At 44.3% G+C, this 25,275-nt stretch overlaps 1 protein-coding gene across 1 annotated transcript in view; it reads right to left on the bottom strand.

Annotated features, from left to right (window-relative positions):
* LOC124045392 (FYVE, RhoGEF and PH domain-containing protein 1-like) overlaps positions 1 to 14,915 on the bottom strand; it is a 108,157-nt gene extending 93,242 nt beyond the window's left edge. The window contains exon 1 of the mRNA XM_046364688.1: positions 13,458 to 14,915. Within this exon, the coding sequence (XP_046220644.1) occupies positions 13,458 to 13,638 (181 nt within the window). The 5' untranslated portion in view covers positions 13,639 to 14,915. The remainder of the gene's footprint in view (positions 1 to 13,457) is intronic.
* Positions 14,916 to 25,275: the final 10,360 nt, after the last annotated feature.

The raw sequence follows: 25,275 nt of genomic DNA, 5'->3' as shown, positions 1-25,275 counted from the left end.
CTCTCTCTCTCTCTCTCTCTCTCTCTCTCTCTCTCTCTCTCTCTCTCTCTCTCTCTCTCTCTCTCTCTCTCTGTCTCTCTCTCTCTCTCTCTCTCTCTCTCTCTCTCTCTCTCTCTCTCTCTCTCTCTCTCTCTCTCTCTCTCTCTCTCTCTCTCTCTCTCTCTCTCTCTCTCTCTCTCTCTCTCTCTCTCTCTCTCTCTCTCTCTCTCTCTCTCTCTCTCTCTCTCTATCCTCTACCCTGGGCTCGACACACTGCACAGACGTACAGGGGTACAGACGTATTTCCTGTTTCTCGTTTGCTTCAGAAGGCGACTAGAATACTGTGGTTAAGCATCATCTATGGCCTCAACTTTCACTAACAGACACACACACGCGCGCGGGCGCGCACACGCAGGCACACAGGCACATGCACACACACACACACACACACACGCACGCACGCACGCACACACACACACACACACACACACACACACACACACACACACACACACACACACACACACACACACACACACACACACACGCGCACACACACACGCACACACACACACTTGCGTATACTATAAAGTGTATACTATAATCCCTGATCTGAGAAGTCCTTGTGCTCAGATCCCCGCAGCAGACCAGCAGCATGGATGGAAACAACCACTGGTGTGTAACCTAATCTCTGTACCAGATGGCTTTTAGGTTGAGAATGGGGGGGTGTTTATAAACTTCTTAAAGGGAATGTCTGACTGCCTCTGCACGGTTAACGGTATTATGTCTGCACAATTAAATGCACAGCCCATTATCAGCCTAAAATTGAGGTCATGTTACACGTAAGGTTAAGCTTCAACTGATTGACGCTTACGTGTCAACTGGCAAATTCTCCCAAAAAGCTTTGCAGCGCCAAAGGGAAAAGATGTGCGTCAATTTATTGGGACAGATATTCTAGCTGTTTCGAAGTTAGTTTGTGTTTATGACTGGTGAAGACACAGACCAGACAAACCAGAGGTTTCAGATCTTCAACAATCCCAGGAGAAGTTACAATCCCATGTCTTTTAACTGACCTGTAGAGAACCACTGCGATTATTATTATTATTATTTGACCCTGCTGGTCATTTATGAACGCTTGAACATCTTGGTCATGTTCTGTTAGAATCTCCAACCGACACAGCCAGAAGAGGACTGGCCACCCCTCCTAGCCTGGTTCCTCTCTAGGTTTCTAATCTCCACCCGGCACAGCCAGAAGAGGACTGGCTACCCCTCCTAGCCTGGTTCCTCTCTAGGTTTCTAATCTCCACCCGGCACAGCCAGAAGAGGACTGGCCACCCCTCCTAGCCTGGTTCCTCTCTAGGTTTCTAATCTCCACCCGGCACAGCCAGAAGAGGACTGGCCACCCCTCCTAGCCTGGTTCCTCTCTAGGTTTATAATCTCCACCTGGCACAGCCAGAAGAGGACTGGCCACCCCTCATAGCCTGGTTCCTCTCTAGGTTTATAATCTCCACCAGGCACAGCCAGAAGAAGACTGGCCACCCCTCAGAGCCTGGTTCCTCTCTAGGTTTCTCTCTAGGTTCTGGCCTTTCTAGGGAGTTTTTCCTAGCCACCGTGCTTCTACACCTGCATTGCTTGCTGTTTGGGGTTTTAGGCTGGGTTTCTGTACAGCACTTTGAGATATCAGCTGATGTAAGAAGGGCTTCATAAATACATTTGATTGATTGTCCTCAAAGAACACACTCAGAGCATTGGAGTATGAAGTACGGTAGTATGCGGAGAGAAACACACACACACACACACACACACACACACACACACACACACACACACACACACACACACACACACACACACACACACACACACACACACACACACACACACACACACACACACACACACACTAAAAGGTAAGGTAATGACTCACTGTCTGTGGTTGGTGGAGCTGTGAAGTACGGTAATATGCGTAGAGAAAAAGGGCTTTTAAAAAAAAAGGAGCTTTATAAAATAATTTGATTGATTAATTGATAAAGAAAATATCGCTGGTTATTAATCCTTTATAGATCGTCATCTTCAATAATCCCCCACCCCACCCGGCTTAGACAGGGCTTGGACTCTAGAGTCAAGCCTTTAAAGATCGTTATCTTCAACAATCTCAGGAGAACTTCCAATCCCGTGTGTTTTAACTGACCTCGTTGTAGAGACGATATGGATATCTGAATATATGAATATATGAATATGAATTCTAATTCGTATAATAACCTAGTGGATGACCTGCAGAGAGCTGGGACCAAAGTAACAAAGCCTACCATCAGTAACACACAACGCCGCCAGGGACTCAAATCCTGCAGTGCCAGACGTGTCCCCCTGCTTAAGCCAGTACATGTCCAGGCCCGTCTGAACTTTGCTAGGGAGCATTTGGATGATCCAGAAGAAGATTGGGAGAATGTCATATGGTCAGATGAAACTTTTTGGTAAAAACTCAACTCGTCGTGTTTGGAGAACAAAGAATGCTGAGTTGCATCCAAAGAACACCATACCTACTGTGAAGCATGGGGGTGGAAACATCATGCTTTGGGGCTGTTTTTCTGCAAAGGGACCAGGACGACTCATCCGTGTAAAGGAAATAATGAATGGGGCCATGTACGTGAGATTTTGAGTGAAAACCTCCTTCCATCAGCAAGGGCATTGAAGATGAAACGTGGCTGGGTCTTTCAGCAGGAAAATGATCCCAAACACACTGCCCAGACAACGAAGGAGTGGCTTCGTAAGAAGCATTTCAAGGTCCTGGAGTGGCCTAGCCAGTCTCCAGATCTCAGCCCCATAGAAAATCTTTGGAGGGAGTTGAAAGTCCGTGTTGCCCAGCAACAGCCCCAAAACATCACTGCTCTAGAGGAGATCTGCATGGAAGAATGGCCCAAAATACCAGCAACAGTGTGTGAAAACCTTGTGAAGACGTTTGACCTCTGTCATTGCCAACAAAGGGTATATAACAAAGTATTGAGATAAACTTTTGTTATTGACCAAATACTTATTTTCCACCATAATTTGCAAATAAATTCATTATAAATCCTACAATGTGATTTTCTGGATTTTTTTTCTCATTTTGTCTGTCATAGTTGAAGTGTACCTATGATTAAAATTACAGGCCTCTCTCATCTTTTTAAGTGGGAGAACTTGCACAATTGGTGGCTGACTAAATACTTTTTTCCCCACTGTATATATAAATATACAGTTTCCTGATCTTTATTATATCTCAACAAAGTTATTTTAGACGTATTTTGGACTATTTGTTGTTACATTTATTGAATATGTTATTCAATATGTTTCTATGGGCTAATAGCAGCAAGGTCAAATTCCATATTTCATCAAATAATTGTTGATATAGATATGTTTTGATTCCTTAAGGAGTCTTACAATTATAATAGCTAAGTAATCCTTGGGGTGACCATCGTAAAACAATTCCATATGTTAGTTTAGTACCGTCCGTCCCCCCGTACCCCCCCCCCCCCCCACCCCACCCGGCTTAGACAGGGCTTAGACTCTAGAGTCAAGCCTTTAAAGATCGTTATCTTCAACAATCTCAGGAGAACTTCCAATCCCGTGTGTTTTAACTGACCTCGTTGTAGAGACGAGATATGGCTGGTTATTAATCCTTTATAAGTTGTTATTGTCAATAATCCCCCAAAAGGAGAATTTCCACTGTGATGTTTGTGGGACAGGATGTGAATCAGCATAGGGGATAGGACAGCGTTTCCCAAACCCCCATGGGGTGCACTTTTTTTTTCTTCTTTTTGCCCTAGCACTACACAGCTGATTCAAATAATCAAAGCGTGATGATTCGTTTATGATTTGAATCAGCTGTGTAGTTTCTAGGACAAACAAACTAAACGGGAACCCTGGGGGGACCCCAGGACCGGGAGACGCTGGGATAGGATAGGCATTATCATGCAGTTTAATTCATCTCAGGATCCTGCACTTAACCAGATGTGCTGGTTACTAAGGCAGCTGAGCGCTTTGCTGAATCAGAGAGGTTATGTAGTGTAAAGTCTACTGAATCAGAGAGGTTATGCAGTGTAAAGTCTACTGAATCAGAGAGGTTATGCAGTGTAAAGTCTACTGAATCAGAGAGGTTATGCAGTGTAAAGTCTACTGAATCAGAGAGGTTATGCAGTGTAAAGTCTACTGAATCAGGTAGGTTATGCAGTGTAAAGTCTACTGAATCAGAGAGGTTATTTAGTGTAAAGTCTACTGAATCAGAGAAGTTATGCAGTGTAAAGTCTACTGAATCAGAGAGGTTATGTAGTGTAAAGTCTACTGAATCAGAGAGGTTATGTAGTGTAAAGTCTACTGAATCAGAGAGGTTATGTAGTGTAAAGTCTACTGAATCAGAGAGGTTATGTAGTGTAAAGTCTACTGAATCAGAGGTTATGTAGTGTAAAGTCTAAGGAGTGATGACAGGTGCCAGGTTAGTAGTGATGACAGGTTTGTAGTGATGACAGGTTTGTAGTGATGACAGGTGTCAGGGTTTGTAGTGATGACAGGTTTGTAGTGATGACAGGTGTCAGGTTTGTAGTGATGACAGGTTTGTAGTGATGACAGGTGTCAGGTTTGTAGTGATGACAGGTTAGTAGTGATGACAGGTTTGAAGGGATGACAGGTTTGAAGGGATGACAGGTGTCAGGTTAGTAGTGGTGACAGGTGACAGGTTTGTAGTGATGACAGGTGTCAGGTTAGTAGTGATGACAGGTTTGTAGTGATGACAGGTGTCAGGTTAGTAGTGGTGACAGGTGACAGGTTTGTAGTGATGACAGGTTAGTAGTGATGACAGGTTTGTAGTGATGACAGGTGTCAGGTTAGTAGTGATGACAGGTGTCAGGTTTGTAGTGATGACAGGTTTGTAGTGATGACAGGTGTCAGGTTAGTAGTGATGACAGGTGTCAGGTTAGTAGTGATGACAGGTTTGTAGTGATGACAGGTTTGTAGTGATGACAGGTGTCAGGTTAGTAGTGATGACAGGTGTCAGGTTTGTAGTGATGACAGGTGTCAGGTTTGTAGTGATGACAGGTTAGTAGTGATGACAGGTGTCAGGTTTGTAGTGATGACAGGTTTGTAGTGATGACAGGTGTCAGGTTTGTAGTGATGACAGGTGTCAGGTTTGTAGTGATGACAGGTTTGTAGTGATGACAGGTGTCAGGTTTGTAGTGATGACAGGTGTCAGGTTAGTAGTGATGACAGGTTTGTAGTGATGACAGGTTTGTAGTGATGACAGGTGTCAGGTTAGTAGTGATGACAGGTTTGAAGGGATGACAGGTTTGAAGGGATGACAGGTGTCAGGTTAGTAGTGATGACAGGTGTCAGGTTAGTAGTGATGACAGGTTTGTAGTGATGACAGGTTAGTAGCGATGTCAGGTTTGTAGTGATGACAGATGTCAGGGTTTGTAGAGTCTCCAAAGTGGGATGTGATGTTCACCTGAACTCCAAGCCCACACTCTGCCTGTGGAGACAACCAACTCTCTCGTCATGTAGATATCATGAATATGAGCACTTACAATGACCCTGACGCACAGCTAATAGTTCAACCAAGCATTGATAAACGCAGCGAGGAGAATAGATTGATTCCTTTGAAATCTCACAGTCGGTCCAACTAAAAATAAGAGTTGCTTTCAGCCGGGCTATGCTGTGGCTAAAGGTACTATCATGCAATGTTAGATTAAGGAATGGAGGGAACAAGACTGAAAATGTGACAACTTGAGGAGAGTAAATCTATAATCTGCGAAAGCCGTTAGGAGGTCCGGTCAGGTTAAGGTTTGTGGTTATCTAGATCTCTGGCTCCCTCTTGAGTCATTTGTGTCTTATTTCATCAAACAGTGCGCTTAAAGCATCAGACAATGCTCAATGCATATAGTTGATTTTATTAAAACACATAGGGCGTGTCTATATATGGAAAAATACACATTTTAAAAAATTTCCTCCAATCGAAAGAACAGACAACTTTCGGTCGACCAAGATTTTTTTTAGTCTGGGACAAACCAAGACTCAATGATACCGTCAGGATGTTTTCAACTCAATGTCAGCAAGATCATTTATTCAAATAAATAATAATGTCAATAAGATAATGTATTCGGCTCAATGATAATGTTGGTAGGATAATGTATTAAACTCAATGATAATGGCAGTAGGATAATGAATTCAAAGCAGCTCTAAATATGATTATTTCACATCATCAACCTCTCCTCCATTTTCATCAACAAAACACACACACACACACACACACACACACACACACACACACACACACACACACACACACACACACACACACACACACACACACACACACACACACACACACACACACACACACACAACAAAATAACAGTGGTGCTGTTTGTCCTAATGAGGAGTCCTTCTTTAAACTGCTAGGACTATGATTATACACACTGCAATCTGTGGTAGTATCAGAAATCATGATGGGTCACCACACTCTACATTCTGATCCTGGTCACATTAGCCATGGCAACAGTGAGACAGATGGAGAGAATGGTGTGTGTGTGTGTGTGTGTGTGTGTGTGTGTGTGTGTGTGTGTGTGTGTGTGTGTGTGTGTGTGTGTGTGTGTGTGTGTGTGTGTGTGTGTGTGTGTGTGTGTGTGTGTGTGTGTGTGTGTGTGTGTGTGTGTGTGTGTGTGTGTGTGAGTGTGAAAGTGCGAGTGTGTGTGTGTTTGGTTGGGGGTTCACTTCATTTAGGCCAGAACAGATGTTCAACACCAATAGCTATGGTTTTACACACACACACACAAACACACATACACACACACACACACACACACACACACACACAGGTTTCCCCATCTTAAGTGATCAGGATAAAACTGTTTTAGAACACCGAGAATTAAACGATTAGTGATTTAAGTAGAGGATCCTACTTCAACATCTAAGGAGGATTAAACGGTTTTAATAATATTATGATAATGATTTCATGAGAAACGCAGGAGATATAGGGATCTTCCCAAATGGCATTCCTATTCCTTCTATAGTGCACTACATTGACCAGGGCCCATAGAGAACTATATAGGGAACAGCTGCCATTTGGGACAGATGGTCATGTGATCCATTTCCTCTTTTTCCTGTAAAGTACTCTCAGCATGTTTAGAAGAACAGAGGGGGGGGGGGGTCAGGGATGAGTGTTTTTGATGGATAGATGGATGAGTGTTTTTGATGGACAGACGGATGAGTGTTTTTGATGGATAGCTGGATGAGTGTTTTTGATGGACAGATGGATGAGTGTTTTTGATGGATAGACGGATGAGTGTTTTTTATGGACAGATGGATGAGTGTTTTTGATGGACAGATGGACAGACGGATGAGTGTTTTTTATGGACAGACGGATGAGTGTTTTTGATGGACAGATGGACAGACGGATGAGTGTTTTGATGGACAGATGGACAGACGGATGAGTGTTTTTGATGGACAGATGGATGAGTGTTTTTGATGGACAGACGGATGAGTGTTTTTGATGGATAGATGGATGAGTGTTTTTGAGTGTTTTTGATGGACAGACGGATGAGTGTTTTTGATGGACAGACGGATGAGTGTTTTTGATGGACAGACGGATGAGTGTTTTTGATGGACAGACGGATGAGTGTTTTTGATGGATAGATGGATGAGTGTTTTTGATGGACAGACGGATGAGTGTTTTTGATGGACAGACGGATGAGTGTTTTTGATGGACAGACGGATGAGTGTTTTTGATGGACAGACGGATGAGTGTTTTTGATGGACAGACGGATGAGTGTTTTTGATGGACAGACGGATGAGTGTTTTTGATGGACAGACGGATGAGTGTTTTTGAGTGTTTTTGATGGACAGACGGATGAGTGTTTTTGATGGACAGACGGATGAGTGTTTTTGATGGACAGACGGATGAGTGTTTTTGATGGACAGACGGATGAGTGTTTTTGAGTGTTTTTGATGGACAGACGGATGAGTGTTTTTGATGGACAGATTTTTACATTAGATACCTCTGTCTTGCATGATATCTATTCTATTAGGATATCTGTTTTCCCTGTTTGGGTCGAGACACGTTGTGTGCCACGCCTAGCTGTTTGGGTCGAGACACGTTGTGTGCCACGCCTAGCTGTTTGGGTCGAGACACGTTGTGTGCCACGCCTAGCTGTGTAACCAAGACATTTGATCCACCTTCTACCGTTGTGAATAACGTGTGGCGCTTCGTCAATAGACTATCATACAGGCCACATTGTTTTGGTCTATGGATGCATGTCAATGTGTCTTTCATCCTCGTCCACATATCTATAGTTTATATTCCACCTCATAGTGACCCATCTACAGTTTCTATTCCACCTCATTGTGATTCATCTACAGTTTCTATTCCACCTCATAGTGATCCATCTATAGTTTCTATTCCACCTCATTGAGATCCATCTACAGTTTCTATTCCACCTCATTGTGATCCATTCACCATCTACAGTTTCTATTCCACCTCATTGTGATCCATCTATAGTTTCTATTCCACCTCATTGTGATCCATCTACAGTTTATATTCCACCTCATTGTGATTCATCTAGTTTCTATTCCACCTCATTGTGATCCATCTACAGTTTCTATTCCACGTCATTGTGATCCATCTACAGTTTCTATTCCACCTCATTGTGATCCATTCACCATCTACAGTTTATATTCCACCTCATTGTGATCCATCTACAGTTTCTATTCCACCTCATTGTGATTCATCTACAGTTTCTATTCCACCTCATTGTGATTCATCTAGTTTCTATTCCACCTCATTGTGATCCATCTACAGTTTCTATTCTACCTCATTGTGATCCATCTACAGTTTATATTCCACCTCATTGTGATCCATCTACAGTTTCTATTCCACCTCATTGTGATCCATCTACAGTTTCTATTCCACCTCATTGTGATCCATCCACCATCTACAGTTTATATTCCACCTCATTGTGATCCATCTACAGTTTCTATTCCACCTCATTGTGATCCATCTATAGTTTCTATTCCACCACATTGTGATCCATTCACCATCTACAGTTTCTATTCCATCTCATTGTGATCCATTCACCATCTACAGTTTCTATTCCACCTCATTGTGATCCATCTATAGTTTCTATTCCACCTCATAGTGATCCATCTACAGTTTCTATTCCACCTCATTGTGATCCATCTACAGTTTCTATTCCACCTCATTGTGATCCATTCACCATCTACAGTTTATATTCCACCTCATTGTGATCCATCTACAGTTTCTATTCCACCTCATTGTGATTCATCTACAGTTTCTATTCCACCTCATTGTGATTCATCTAGTTTCTATTCCACCTCATTGTGATCCATCTACAGTTTATATTCCACCTCATTGTGATCCATCTACAGTTTATATTCCACCTCATTGTGATCCATCTACAGTTTCTATTCCACCTCATTGTGATCCATCTACAGTTTCTATTCCACCTCATTGTGATCCATCCACCATCTACAGTTTATATTCCACCTCATTGTGATCCATCTACAGTTTCTATTCCACCTCATTGTGATCCATCTATAGTTTCTATTCCACCACATTGTGATCCATTCACCATCTACAGTTTCTATTCCACCTCATTGTGATCCATTCACCATCTACAGTTTCTATTCAACCTCATTGTGATCCATCTATAGTTTCTATTCCACCTCATAGTGATCCATCTACAGTTTCTATTTCACCTCATTGTGATCCATCTACAGTTTCTATTCCACCTCATTGTGATTAATCTATAGTTTCTATTCCACCTCATTGTGATCCATCTATAGTTTCTATTCCACCTCATTGTGATCCATCTACAGTTTCTATTCCACCTCATTGTGATCCATCTATAGTTTCTATTCCACCTCATTGTGATCCATTCACCATCTACAGTTTCTATTCCACCTCATTGTGATCCATCTACAGTTTCTATTCCACCTCATTGTGATCCATCTACAGTTTCTATTCCACCTCATTGTGATCCATCTACAGTTTCTATTCCACCTCATTGTGATCCATCTACAGTTTCTATTCCACCTCATTGTGATCCATCTACAGTTTCTATTCCACCTCATTGTGATCCATCTACAGTTTCTATTCCACCTCATTGTGATCCATCTACAGTTTATATTCCACCTCATAGTGATCCATCTAGTTTCTATTCCACCTCATTGTGATCCATCTACAGTTTATATTCCATCTCATAGTGATTCATCCACCATCTACAGTTTCTATTCCACCTCATTGTGATCCATTCACCATCTACAGTTTCTATTCCACCTCATTGTGATCCATCTATAGTTTCTATTCCACCTCATAGTGATCCATCTACAGTTTCTATTCCACCTCATTGTGATTCATCTACAGTTTCTATTCCACCTCATTGTGACCCATCTACAGTTTCTATTCCACCTCATTGTGATCCATCTACAGTTTCTATTCCACCTCATTGTGACCCATCTACAGTTTCTATTCCACCTCAGTGATCCATCTACAGTTTATATTCCACCTCATTGTGATCCATATAGTTTCTATTCCATCTCATAGTGATCCATCTACAGTTTCTATTCCATCTCATAGTGATTCATCCACCATCTACAGTTTCTATTCCACCTCATTGTGATCCATTCACCATCTACAGTTTCTATTCCACCTCATTGTGATCCATCTATAGTTTCTATTCCACCTCATAGTGATCCATCTACAGTTTCTATTCCACCTCATTGTGATTCATCTACAGTTTCTATTCCACCTCATTGTGACCCATCTACAGTTTCTATTCCACCTCATTGTGATCCATCTACAGTTTCTATTCCACCTCATTGTGACCCATCTACAGTTTCTATTCCACCTCAGTGATCCATCTACAGTTTATATTCCACCTCATTGTGATCCATATAGTTTCTATTCCATCTCATAGTGATCCATCTACAGTTTCTATTCCACCTCATTGTGATCCATTCACCATCTACAGTTTATATTCCACCTCATTGTGATCCATCTACAGTTTCTATTCCACCTCATAGTGATCCATTCACCATCTACAGTTTATATTCCACCTCATTGTGATCCACCCACCATCTCCAGTTTAACAAATAAATAAAACCCAAGGACATCAACAACAAAAAACATCAGATTAATGTTTTTTAATGAAGCCAGAAACGCTGAAAACAAATTCATTTTTAATTGTAAAATTAGTCTTGGGGGAAATGCTCAGTTAATCTGATACTGTTCATCTAAATGCAGAATAACTCATCTCGGTGACTGACAGTACAGATATTATGTCATGTTGACTAACCAATCCCAGTGAAATTTAGATTAAATGTAGACATAATCAGTTTAATATATTTCATTCAGGTGAACTTTGGAGCTTGGCTTGATAGCGGCATTGACGTTGTTGGTTGGTAACAAGCAAAACTTGACATTACACATCGTTCACTTTGGTAGCTAGCTATTTTCAGGTCAACTAAAGCTAAATGAAAATATAAACCCCACCACCAGTGATATCTGTGAAGAAGTTATGAATGAGGTCCCAGGTGGGGGGGTTCTCGCTTTGAAACCCACCCCACCATGACGTATAACAACACCCACCAAGTCAAATGGTGTAAAAAAGAGTGTGTCCCAACCTGGAACAACCACCCAGCCAACCACTACTACCACCCAATGTGCACAATATTTGTTGTTGTTGAACATACGTTGAAATTATGTCTTTCCAACGTCTTGTGTTCACTGGGTAACCTATACACTACACATGTCTAAAGATGTCTTTCCAACGTCTTGTGTTCACTGGGTAGCCTATACACTACACATGTCTAAAGATGTCTTTCCAACGTCTTGTGTTCACTGGGTAGCCTATACACTACACATGTCTAAAGATGTCTTTCCAACGTCTTGTGTTCACTGGGTAACCTATACACTACCCATGTCTAAAGATGTCTTTCCAACGTCTTGTGTTCACTGGGTAACCTATACACTACACATGTCTAAAGATGTCTTTCCAACGTCTTGTGTTCCCTGGGTAACCTATATAAGACACATGTCTAAAGATGTCTTTCCAACGTCTTGTGTTCACTGGGTATCCTATATAAGACACATGTCTAAAGATGTCTTTCCAACGTCTTGTGTTCACTGGGTAACCTATACATTTCACATGTCTAAAGATGTCTTTCCAACGTCTTGTGTTCACTGGGTAACCTATACACTACCCATGTCTAAAGATGTCTTTCCAACGTCTTGTGTTCACTGGGTAACCTATACAGTACACATGTCTAAAGATGTCTTTCCAACGTCTTGTGTTCCCTGGGTAACCTATATAAGACACATGTCTAAAGATGTCTTTCCAACGTCTTGTGTTCACTGGGTAGCCTATATAAGACATGTCTATAGATGTCTTTCCAACGTCTTGTGTTCCCTGGGTAACCTATACATTTCACATGTCTAAAGATGTCTTTCCAACGTCTTGTGTTCACTGGGTAACCTATACACTACACATGTCTAAAGATGTCTTTCCAACGTCTTGTGTTCACTGGGTAACCTATACATTTCACATGTCTAAAGATGTCTTTCCAACGTCTTGTGTTCACTGGGTAACCTATACACTACACATGTCTAAAGATGTCTTTCCAACGTCTTGTGTTCACTGGGTAACCTATACACTACCCATGTCTAAAGATGTCTTTCCAACGTCTTGTGTTCACTGGGTAGCCTATACGCTGCACGTGCTGCTACTTTAGATCCCTCAGTTACTGTAACCTTTGTCAACAACCTAGAGGGAAATCAATGTACTTCAACACGAGCGCATTCATTTCACCTTACCAAGTCATCTTATTATGTCCAACACTCAAGCAGGGAAACGAAGTGTTCTTGTATGAGTGAACATAGTCTGTCTGCCAAAACAATTCAGAGAATAACGAGGTTTACGAGGTATGAATGGCCTGTTATTAGAATGACAACAGACTGTTGCTTATCATAATAGACTATCACAACCGGGATGATAGTGGTGTGTGTGTGTGTGTGTGTGTGTGTGTGTGTGTGTGTGTGTGTGTGTGTGTGTGTGTGTGTGTGTGTGTGTGTGTGTGTGTGTGTGTGTGTGTGTGTGTGTGTGTGTGTGTGTGTGTGTGTGTGTGTGTGTGTGTGTGTGTGTGTGTGTGTGTGTGTGTGTGTGTGTGTGTGTGTGTGTGTGTAAGTGTATGTCAATCGATAACTGATTGTTACCAATACCAATTTAGTAACTGGAGTACCCGCCCACTGGTTGAATCAACGTTGTTTCCACGTTATTTCAATGAATTTACGTTGAACCAACGTGAAATAGAAGATGAATTGACGTATGTTGCCAGTGGGAGAAAACGTAAATGGAAAATGCTCTATCTTTATAAGAAAGTGCTTGACTTAACCTATAGGCTAACCTACTATCTGTGTTAGTAAATAGGATCCTACTCACGTATCCCGCGCAGCGGTGGTTGTGGACTTGGCATGCCGCTGCTGATGTGGTAGGAGAAGCGCATTGTTTTGAACTGTCTGGAGAAGGAAACCGTGCTGGTACTCCTACTGGCTGCTGTCTCCGGAACCATCGGCGGGCTGAAGCTCGTCACTAAAGCGCTCTTCGGCCGGTTCAACTGCATACCTGCCTGGTCACAGTTTACACAGGCATAGCATAGACAACACAGGATACGATGCGGGTTATCTCACAAAAAAAAGTAAATCAGATTAGATTCCAGGGTTATTGAGTTAAAGCCTTAAAAATCCGGATCTTCTGAGTGCAGGGTGTCATGTAGGGCGACCACCGGGCGCTCGAGCGAGCAGCCTGTCCCCGGGACTGGTGCGTTGATTCGAGTCGTTGTCCCGTGCCAGAACCCCAGTAGAACGGGTCTCCAATCTTTCATCCACCAAAATGCAGTCCTCCTGGGTGAGCTGTACAGTACGAGTGGAAACCCGATCAAAATCTTTACCAACAACGGAAAAAAGTCATCAAATAGATATTGGTTTTATTTTGTCTTAACTCTAACCGATGTCAACATATTACTGATTTATTTCACGGCAAAATACAATGAAAATGAATTTAGGTTGCAATCCACAAGGATACCGATTATGGCAATTGTTGCAATAAAAATACAGTAAGGCCTCATTGTTGCGTCCAATAACGGCTCGCTGCATCTCTCTTAAAATCAGACATTCGTGTGAGAAGAGGTCGGCTACAGAGTATCTTCTTTAAGACTGTATTCAAATAGGTTACCAGAAAACTAACGGCAAAACTACCGCTGACATTTCGATAAAAGTCCATGCCCATTCTGGAATAAACAAAAGTTTTCCTCCGTTCGACCCGCTCTTGAAAAAGAAACGTTAAAAAAAAAGACAATGCGCAAAACCAAAAGTGACTGAAATATTATACACATTATAAAAGTCCCTGCTCGTCTCAGCTCACATCGTTCCTTCTGTATCTGTCTGCCACATTTTTTTCCTCCGTCCCGATTTCCACTGGGAACGCGAATCCAAAATATGCAACCTCAGCTTCTTCTTCAACTACATTCAAACCGCGTCATCAAAGTTCTTTATACTCGTCATTCCAACATTAATTGAATCCTGGGATGTATATTGGTGGCTTTGTCATCAATTTCGCCTTTATGATCCCCCGCGGGCTAGTACTTTTCCCCATTCTTTGAAACTTCCGACAACGCCATCAAACTGCAATTCCTTGAATTTGTGAACTTAACCCCCTCCTTCTCTTCTCTCCTCTCCTTCTGTCTTCCTCTCTCTCTCTCTTTCCCTGCTCCCGTGTGCGTTATTCTGTCGACATATGAAACCAGTCTCAACCCCCCTAATCCGCCATCTCTCTAAAGCAAAATGTTGAGATGATTCTTCGTTTTTTTATACCGTTTTTTTCTCTCCAAAAGTCAACATTTGTTACTGGCTTCCGTTGTTTGACTACTAGTCCTAACTGTTTTGAATACATATAGCCTAATAAACAATACACATAGTATCAACAGAACCTAAAGGAGAATATGAAGAGGGGGTAGTGAGAGGAGAGGAGGGGCGACTGCCTGATCCAGTCTGACCCAGTTAGCAGTCGCTTGGTCCAGTGGACAGGGTCAGTGGGCTGAGTTCCTCCACACTGCTGACTGGACCTAGATCCGAATAGAACAGTTATTATTCACTAGTTTAAATCATAGTAAACGAAACGGAATATAATAGAATATACACTCGGTGGCCAGATTATTAGGTACACCCATCTAGTACTGGGTCGGACAACCCTTTGCCCCCAGAACAGACAGAATTCTCCGGGGAATGGAACCGTTGCTCAATTGGTATCAAGGGACCTAACATGTGTCAGGAAAATATTCTCCACACCATTACACCACCAGCCTGTTCACCACCAGCCTGTACACCACCAGCCTGTACACCACCAGCCTGTACACCACCAGCCTGTTCACCACCAGCCTGTACACCACCAGCCTGTACACCACCAGCCTGTTCACCACCAGCCTGTACACCACCAGCCTGTACACCACCAGCCTGTTCACCACCAGCCTGTACACCACCAGCCTGTTCACCACCAGCCTGTACACCACCAGCCTGTACACCACCAGCCTGTACACCACCAGCCTGTACCGTTGACACCAGGCAGGATGGAGCCATGGACTCTGCCATCAGCATGAACCGAGATTCGTCGGACCAGGTAATGTTTTTCCATTCCTCAAATTGTCCAGCGTCGGTGATGCCGTGCCCACTGGAGTCTCTTCTTCTTGTTTGTAGCTGGTAGAAGTGGAACCAGGTGTGGTCGTCTGCTGAGGTAGCCCATCCGTAACAAATCAAATCAAATGTTATTGGTCACACACACATTTCTTTTGCAGATGTTATTGCGGGTGTAGCGAAATGCTTAGACCGATGACTTGTGCGTTACGAGACGCCGTTCTGCACCATTATTTGCCTGATTTTTTTGGCTCACCTGTTAGCTTGCACCATTTCTCCTTGGATCTCTCATCAACCAGCTGTTTCCTCTCACAGGACAACCAGCGGTTTCCTCCCACAGGACTGCCCACCTGTTAGCTTGCACCATTTCTCCTTAGATCTCTCATCAACCAACTGTTTCCTCCCACAGGACGGCCCGCCTGTTAGCTTGCACCATTTCTCCTTAGATCTCTCATCAACCAGCTGTTTCCTCCCACAGGACAACCAGCGGTTTCCTCCCACAGGACGGCCCACCTGTTAGCTTGCACCATTTCTCCTTGGATCGCTCATCAACCAACTGTTACCTCCCACAGGACAACCAGCGGTTTCCTCCCACAGGACGGCCCACCTGTTAGCTTGCACCATTTCTCCTTGGATCTCTCATCAACCAACTGTTTCCTCCCACAGGACAACCAGCGGTTTCCTCCCACAGGACGGCCCACCTGTTAGCTTGCACCATTTCTCCTTGGATCGCTCATCAACCAGCTGTTTCCTCCCACAGGACAACCAGCTGTTTCCTCCCACAGGACAACCAGCTGTTTCCTCCCACAGGACAACCAGCTGTTTCCTCCCACAGGACAACCAGCGGTTTCCTCCCACAGGACGGCCCACCTGTAGGCTTGCACCATTTCTCCTTAGATCTCTCATCAACCAGCTGTTTCCTCCCACAGGACAACCAGCTGTTTCCTCCCACAGGACGGCCCACCTGTTAGCTTGCACCATTTCTCCTTAGATCTCTCATCAACCAGCTGTTTCCTCCCACAGGACAACCAGCTGTTTCCTCCCACAGGACAACCAGCTGTTTCCTCCCACAGGACAACCAGCTGTTTCCTCCCACAGGACAACCAGCGGTTTCCTCCCACAGGACAACCAGCTGTTTCCTCCCACAGGACAACCAGCTGTTTCCTCCCACAGGACAACCAGCTGTTTCCTCCCACAGGACAACCAGCGGTTTCCTCCCACAGGACAACCAGCTGTTTCCTCCCACAGGACAACCAGCTGTTTCCTCCCACAGGACAACCAGCGGTTTCCTCCCACAGGACAACCAGCGGTTTCCTCCCACAGGACAACCAGCTGTTTCCTCCCACAGGACAACCAGCTGTTTCCTCCCACAGGACAACCAGCTGTTTCCTCCCACAGGACAACCAGCTGTTTCCTCCCACAGGACAACCAGCTGTTTCCTCCCACAGGACAACCAGCTGTTTCCTCCCACAGGACAACCAGCTGTTTCCTCCCACAGGACAACCAGCTGTTTCCTCCCACAGGACGGCCCACCTGTTAGCTTGCACCATTTCTCCTTGGATCGCTCATCAACCAACTGTTTCCTCCCACAGGACAACCAGCTGTTTCCTCCCACAGGACAACCAGCTGTTTCCTCCCACAGGACAACCAGCTGTTTCCTCCCACAGGACAACCAGCTGTTTCCTCCCACAGGACAACCAGCTGTTTCCTCCCACAGGACAACCAACTGTTTCCTCCCACAGGACAACCAGCTGTTTCCTCCCACAGGACAACCAACTGTTTCCTCCCACAGGACAACCAGCTGTTTCCTCCCACAGGACAACCAGCTGTTTCCTCCCACAGGACAACCAGCTGTTTCCTCCCACAGGACAACCAACTGTTTCCTCCCACAGGATAACCAGCTGTTTCCTCCCACAGGACAACCAGCTGTTTCCTCCCACAGGACAACCAGCTGTTTCCTCCCACAGGACAACCAGCTGTTTCCTCCCACAGGACAACCAGCTGTTTCCTCCCACAGGACAACCAGTGGTTTCCTCCCACAGGACAACCGGCTGTTTCCTCCCACAGGACAACCGGCTGTTTCCTCCCACAGGACAACCGGCTGTTTCCTCCCACAGGACAACCAGCTGTTTCCTCCCACAGGACGGCCGGCTGTTTCCTCCCACAGGACAACCAGCTGTTTCCTCCCACAGGACCACCAGCTGTTTCCTCCCACAGGACAACCAGCTGTTTCCTCCCACAGGCCTCCCACAGGACAACCAGCTGTTTCCTCCGACAGGACAACCAGCTGTTTCCTCCCACAGGCCTCCCACAGGACAACCAGCTGTTTCCTCCCACAGGACAACCAGCTGTTTCCTCCCACAGGACAACCAGCTGTTTCCTCCCACAGGACAACCAGCTGTTTCCTCCCACAGGACGGCCGCTGACTGGAGGTTGTTTGTTTGTCGCACCATTCTCAGTAAAAACCTGGACACGGTCGTGAGTGAAAAGGCCAGGAGGCTGTCTGTTCTGGAACCGGCTCGCCTGGCACCGATGATCATGGCACGCTCAAAGTCACTCAGGTCACTCGTTTTGCCCATTCTAACGTTCCAATCGAACAGTAACTGAATGCCTGTCTGCCTGCTTTCTATACACTGTTAAAATAGATAGAAAGACTCAAACCAGGAACATTAGTGCACCTAAACTGAGATCTGGTGTTTGAATGTAAACCCAATGGACGTGTTCTGATACACTGAATGGATTTCCAAACAAAATGGAAGTACTGAAACACTGAAAGCGGTTCTTCATTGTGAATCATTGTGTTTTTAAAACAACCTTTGTTTGTGTTTCAATGAAGCATCCAAACACAACATGTTTTAATGAAGCATCTAAACACAACATGTTTTGACATACTGTATCTCTCATACAATTTTTTTTATTTTTGTTTATCTGTTAATTTACCAGGTAAGTTGACTGAGAACATGTTCTCATTTACAGCATCAACCTGAGGAATAGTTACAGGGGAGAGGGGGGATGACTGAGCCATTTGTTAACTGGGGATTATTAGGTGACCGTGATGGTTTGAGGGCCAGATTGGGAATTTAGCCAAGACACCGGGGTTAACAGCCCTACTCTTACGATAAGTGCCATGGGATCTTTAATGACCTCAGAGAGTCAGGACACCGGGGTTAACAGCCCTACTCTTACGATAAGTACCATGGTATCTTTAATGACCTCAGAGAGCCAGGACACCAGGGTTAACACCCCTACTCTTACAATAAGTGCCATGGGATCTTTAATGACCTCAGAGCATCAGGACACCTGTTCAACATCCCATCTTAAATACAGCACCCTACACAGGGCAGTGTCCCCAATCACTGCACTGGGGAATTGGGATATTCTATTATTTTTAGACCAGAGGAAAGAGTGCCTCCTACTGGCCCTCCAACACCACTTCCAGCAGCATCTGGTCTCCCATCCAGGAACTGACCAGGACCAACCCTACTTAGCTTCAGAGGCAAGCCAGCAGTGGTATGCAGGGTGGTATGCTGCTGACCAGGACCAGCCCTGGTTAGTTTCAGAAGCAAGCCGGCAGTGGTATGCAGGGTGGTATGCAGGGTGGTATGCTGCTGGCCAGGACCAACCCTGCTTAGTTTCAGAAGCAAGCCGGCAGTGGTATGCAGGGTGGTATGCAGGGTGGTATGCTGCTGTCAGCAATCAAATGGTTTTAAATTGCAAATGTTTATAGCATAAATATTGATTGATGATGATTTCAGTCAATATTTTGATGAACATTTTAAAGAAGCCACTGGGAATTAAATACCTTTTCCTAGGGTAGGCTTAGGCACTAATTATAAACTACAGTTACCAGGCTCATTATGAGATTATAAATAATGATACAATCAAAATGGTTAGGGCTATGTACATTGTAGCAGTGGTAACGTGAGGTAACGTGTATAATGTGAGTAGGTGGATGTGAGCCTTCATCACTGGTAGTCATGTGAGTAGGTGGATGTGAGCCTTCATCACTGGTAGTCATGCGAGTAGGTGGATGTGAGTCTTCATCACTGGTAGTCATGTGAGTAGGTGGATGTGAGCCTTCATCACTGGTAGTCATGTGAGTAGGTGTGTGTGAGCCTTCATCACTGGTAGTCATGTGAGTAGGTGTGTGTGAGCCTTCATCACTGGTAGTCATGTGAGTAGGTGTGTGTGAGCCTTCATCACTGGTAGTCATGTGAGTAGGTGTGTGTGAGCTTTCATCACTGGTAGTCATGTGAGTAGGTGGATGTGAGCCTTCATCACTGGTAGTCATGTGAGTAGGTGTGTGTGAGCCTTCATCACTGGTAGTCATGTGAGTAGGTGGATGTGAGCCTTCATCACTGGTAGTCATGTGAGTAGGTGTGTGTGAGCCTTCATCACTGGTAGTCATGTGAGTAGGTGGATGTGAGCCTTCATCACTGGTAGTCATGTGGGTAGGTGTGTGTGAGCCTTCATCACTGGTAGTCATGTGACTAGGTGGATGTGAGCCTTCATCACTGGTAGTCATGTGAGTAGGTGGATGTGAGCCTTCATCACTGGTAGTCATGTGAGTAGGTGGATGTGAGCCTTCATCACTGGTAGTCATGTGAGTAGGTGTGTGTGAGCCTTCATCACTGGTAGTCATGTGAGTAGGTGTGTGTGAGCCTTCATCACTGGTAGTCATGTGAGTAGGTGTGTGTGAGCCTTCATCACTGGTAGTCATGTGAGTAGGTGTGTGTGAGCCTTCATCACTGGTAGTCATGTGAGTAGGTGGATGTGAGTCTTCATCACTGGTAGTCATGTGAGTAGGTGGATGTGAGTCTTCATCACTGGTAGTCATGTGAGTAGGTGGATGTGAGCCTTCATCACTGGTAGTCATGTGAGTAGGTGGATGTGAGCCTTCATCACTGGTAGTCATGTGAGTAGGTGTGTGTGAGCCTTCATCACTGGTAGTCATGTGAGTAGGTGTGTGTGAGCCTTCATCACTGGTAGTCATGTGAGTAGGTGGACTGGAAACAGGAGGAGACAGATTACAAACAGGAGGAGACAGACTGGAAACAGGAGGAGACAGACTGGAAACAGAAGGAGACAGATTGCAAACAGGAGGAGTCAGATTAGAAACAGGAGTTGTCAGATTACAAACAGTAGGAGACAGATTACAAACAGGAGGAGTCAGATTATAAACAGGAGGAGACAGATTACAAACAGGAGGAGACAGATTAGAAAAGGATTAGAAACAGGAGGAGACAGATTACAAACAGGAGGAGTCAGATTACAAACAGGAGGAGACAGATTACAAACAGGAGGAGACAGATTAGAAACAGGAGGAGACAGATTAGAAACAGGAGGGGACAGATTAGAAACAGGAGGAGACAGATTAGAAAAGGATTAGAAACAGGAGGAGACAGATTACAAACAGGAGGAGTCAGATTACAAACAGCAGGAGACAGATTACAAACAGGAGGAGACAGATTACAAACAGGAGGAGACAGATTACAAACAGGAGGAGACAGATTAAAAACAGGAGGAGACAGATTACAAACAGGAGGAGACAGATTACAAACAGGAGGAGTCAGATTACAAACAGGAGGAGACAGATTACAAACAGGAGGAGACAGATTAGAAAAGGATTAGAAACAGGAGGAGACAGATTAGAAAAGGATTAGAAACAGGAGGAGACAGATTACAAACAGGAGGAGACAGATTAGAAAAGAATTAGAAACAGGAGGAGACAGATTACAAACAGGAGGAGACAGATTAAAAACAGGAGGAGACAGATTACAAACAGGAGGAGACAGATTACAAACAGGAGGAGTCAGATTACAAACAGGAGGAGACAGATTACAAACAGGAGGAGACAGATTACAAACAGGAGGAGACAGATTACAAACAGGAGGAGACAGATTAAAAACAGGAGGAGACAGATTACAAACAGGAGGAGACAGATTACAAACAGGAGGAGTCAGATTACAAACAGGAGGAGACAGATTACAAACAGGAGGAGACAGATTAGAAAAGGATTAGAAACAGGAGGAGACAGATTAGAAAAGGATTAGAAACAGGAGGAGACAGATTACAAACAGGAGGAGACAGATTAGAAAAGGATTAGAAACAGGAGGAGCAGATTACAAACAGGACGAGACAGATTAAAAACAGGAGGAGACAGATTACAAACAGGAGGAGACAGATTACAAACAGGAGGAGACAGATTACAAACAGGAGGAGTCAGATTACAAACAGGAGGAGACAGATTACAAACAGGAGGAGACAGATTAGAAAAGGATTCGAAACAGGAGGAGACAGATTACAAACAGGAGGAGACAGATTAGAAAAGGATTAGAAACAGGAGGAGACAGATTAGAAAAGGATTAGAAACAGGAGGAGACAGATTAGAAAAGGATTAGAAACAGGAGGAGACAGATTAGAAAAGGATTAGAAACAGGAGGAGACAGATTAGAAAAGGATTAGAAACAGGAGGAGACAGATTAGAAAAGGATTAGAAACAGGAGGAGACAGATTAGAAAAGGATTAGAAACAGGAGGAGACAGATTAGAAAAGGATTAGAAACAGGAGGAGACAGATTAGAAAAGGATTAGAAACAGGAGGAGACAGATTAGAAAAGGATTAGAAACAGGAGGAGACAGATTAGAAAAGGATTAGAAACAGGAGGAGACAGATTAGAAAAGGATTAGAAACAGGAGGAGACAGATTAGAAAAGGATTAGAAACAGGAGGAGACAGATTAGAAAAGGATTAGAAACAGGAGGAGACAGATTAGAAAAGGATTAGAAACAGGAGGAGACAGATTAGAAAAGGATTAGAAACAGGAGGAGACAGATTAGAAAAGGATTAGAAACAGGAGGAGACAGATTAGAAAAGGATTAGAAACAGGAGGAGACAGATTAGAAACAGGAGGAGACAGATTAGAAAAGGATTAGAAACAGGAGGAGACAGATTAGAAACAGGAGGAGACAGATTAGAAAAGGATTAGAAACAGGAGGAGACAGATTAGAAACAGGAGGAGACAGATTAGAAACAGGAGGAGACAGATTAGAAAAGGATTAGAAACAGGAGGAGACAGATTAGAAACAGGAGGAGACAGATTAGAAAAGGATTAGAAACAGGAGGAGACAGATTAGAAACAGGAGGAGACAGATTAGAAAAGGATTAGAAACAGGAGGAGACAGATTAGAAAAGGATTAGAAACAGGAGGAGACAGATTAGAAAAGGATTAGAAACAGGAGGAGACAGATTAGAAAAGGATTAGAAACAGGAGGAGACAGATTAGAAAAGGATTAGAAACAGGAGGAGACAGATTAGAAAAGGATTAGAAACAGGAGGAGACAGATTAGAAAAGGATTAGAAACAGGAGGAGACAGATTAGAAAAGGATTAGAAACAGGAGGAGACAGATTAGAAACAGGAGGAGACAGATTAGAAAAGGATTAGAAACAGGAGGAGACAGATTAGAAAAGGATTAGAAACAGGAGGAGACAGATTAGAAAAGGATTAGAAACAGGAGGAGACAGATTAGAAAAGGATTAGAAACAGGAGGAGACAGATTAGAAAAGGATTAGAAACAGGAGGAGACAGATTAGAAACAGGAGGAGACAGATTAGAAAAGGATTAGAAACAGGAGGAGACAGATTAGAAAAGGATTAGAAACAGGAGGAGACAGATTAGAAACAGGAGGAGACAGATTAGAAAAGGATTAGAAACAGGAGGAGACAGACTTTTCTCCTACCATATGAATTGTGTTATAGTCTCCTACATTATTTTTAACATTCCTACAAACGTCAAAGTGTTTTCTGTCCAATGCTACCAATTCTATGCTTATCCTGGCTTCTGGGCCTGAGTCACAGGCAGTTTACTTTGGGCATGTCAGTCAAGAGGAAATTCTGAAAAAAGACATAACGGGACCTGATGAGGAGTTTACACCAGACATAACGGGACCTGATGAGGAGTTTACACACCAGACATAACGGGACCTGATGAGGAGTTTACAGACCAGACATAACGGGACCTGATGAGGAGTTTACAGACCAGACATAACGGGACCTGATGAGGAGTTTACAGACCAGACATAACGGGACCTGATGAGGAGTTTACAGACCAGACATAACGGGACCTGATGAGGAGTTTACAGACCAGACATAACGGGACCTGATGAGGAGTTTACATAACGGGACCAGACAGATAACGGGACCTGATGAGGAGTTTACAGACCAGACATAACGGGACCTGATGAGGAGTTTACAGACCAGACATAACGGGACCTGATGAGGAGTTTACAGACCAGACATAACGGGACCCATGTCATCCAAAAAGTGGACTCCAGTTTGCCAAAAAAATCACCTGGAAACACCTGGATGATCATCTAGACTCTTGGAAGAATGTTCTATAGACAGATGAGTCAAAAGTACAACTTCTTGGACAACATGGGTCCCATTATTGGCGAAAACCAAACTGCATTCCACAGTAAGAACCTTAAACCAACGGTCCAGCATGGTGGTGGTAGTGGGATGGTTTGGGGTCAGCATGGTGGTGGTAGTGTGATGGTTTGGGGTCAGCATGGTGGTGGTAGTGTGATGGTATGGGGTCCAGCATGGTGGTGGTAGTGTGATGGTTTGGGGTCAGCATGGTGGTGGTAGTGTGATGGTTTGGGGTCAGCATGGTGGTGGTAGTGTGATGGTTTGGGGTCCAGCATGGTGGTGGTAGTGTGATGGTTTGGGGTCCAGCATGGTGGTGGTAGTGTGATGGTTTGGGGTCAGCATGGTGTTGGTAGTGTGATGGTTTGGGGTCAGCATGGTGGTGGTAGTGTGATGGTTTGGGGTCAGCATGGTGTTGGTAGTGTGATGGTTTGGGGTCAGCATGGTGGTGGTAGTGTGATGGTTTGGGGTCAGCATGGTGGTGGTAGTGTGATGGTTTGGGGTCCAGCATGGTGGTGGTAGTGTGATGGTTTGGGGTCAGCATGGTGGTGGTAGTGTGATGGTTTGGGGTCAGCATGGTGGTGGTAGTGTGATGGTTTGGGGTCAGCATGGTGGTGGTAGTGTGATGGTTTGGGGTCAGCATGGTGGTGATAGTGTGATGGTATGGGGTCAGCATGGTGGTGATAGTGTGATGGTATGGGGTCAGCATGGTGGTGGTAGTGTGATAGTTTGGGGTTCAGCATGGTGGTGGTAGTGTGATGGTTTGGGGTCAGCATGGTGGTGGTAGTGTGATGGTTTGGGGTCCAACGTGGTGGTGGTAGTGTGATGGTTTGGGGTCAGCATGGTGGTGGTAGTGTGATGGTTTGGGGTCCAGCATGGTGGTGGTAGTGGGATGGTTTGGGGTCAGCATGGTGGTGGTAGTGTGATGGTTTGGGGTCAGCATGGTGGTGGTAGTGTGATGGTTTGGGGTTCAGCATGGTGGTGGTAGTGTGATGGTTTGGGGTCCAGCATGGTGGTGGTAGTGTGATGGTTTGGGGTCAGCATGGTGGTGGTAGTGTGATGGTTTGGGGTCAGCATGGTGGTGGTAGTGTGATGGTTTGGGGTCAGCATGGTGGTGGTAGTGTGATGATTTGGGGTCCAACGTGGTG

Source organism: Oncorhynchus gorbuscha, linkage group LG10, assembly GCF_021184085.1.
Source record: "Oncorhynchus gorbuscha isolate QuinsamMale2020 ecotype Even-year linkage group LG10, OgorEven_v1.0, whole genome shotgun sequence".
NCBI classification, from domain to species: domain Eukaryota; kingdom Metazoa; phylum Chordata; class Actinopteri; order Salmoniformes; family Salmonidae; genus Oncorhynchus; species Oncorhynchus gorbuscha.
The sequence above is the reverse complement of the archived record's forward strand: the minus strand, read 5'-3'. Positions and strand labels throughout refer to the sequence as shown.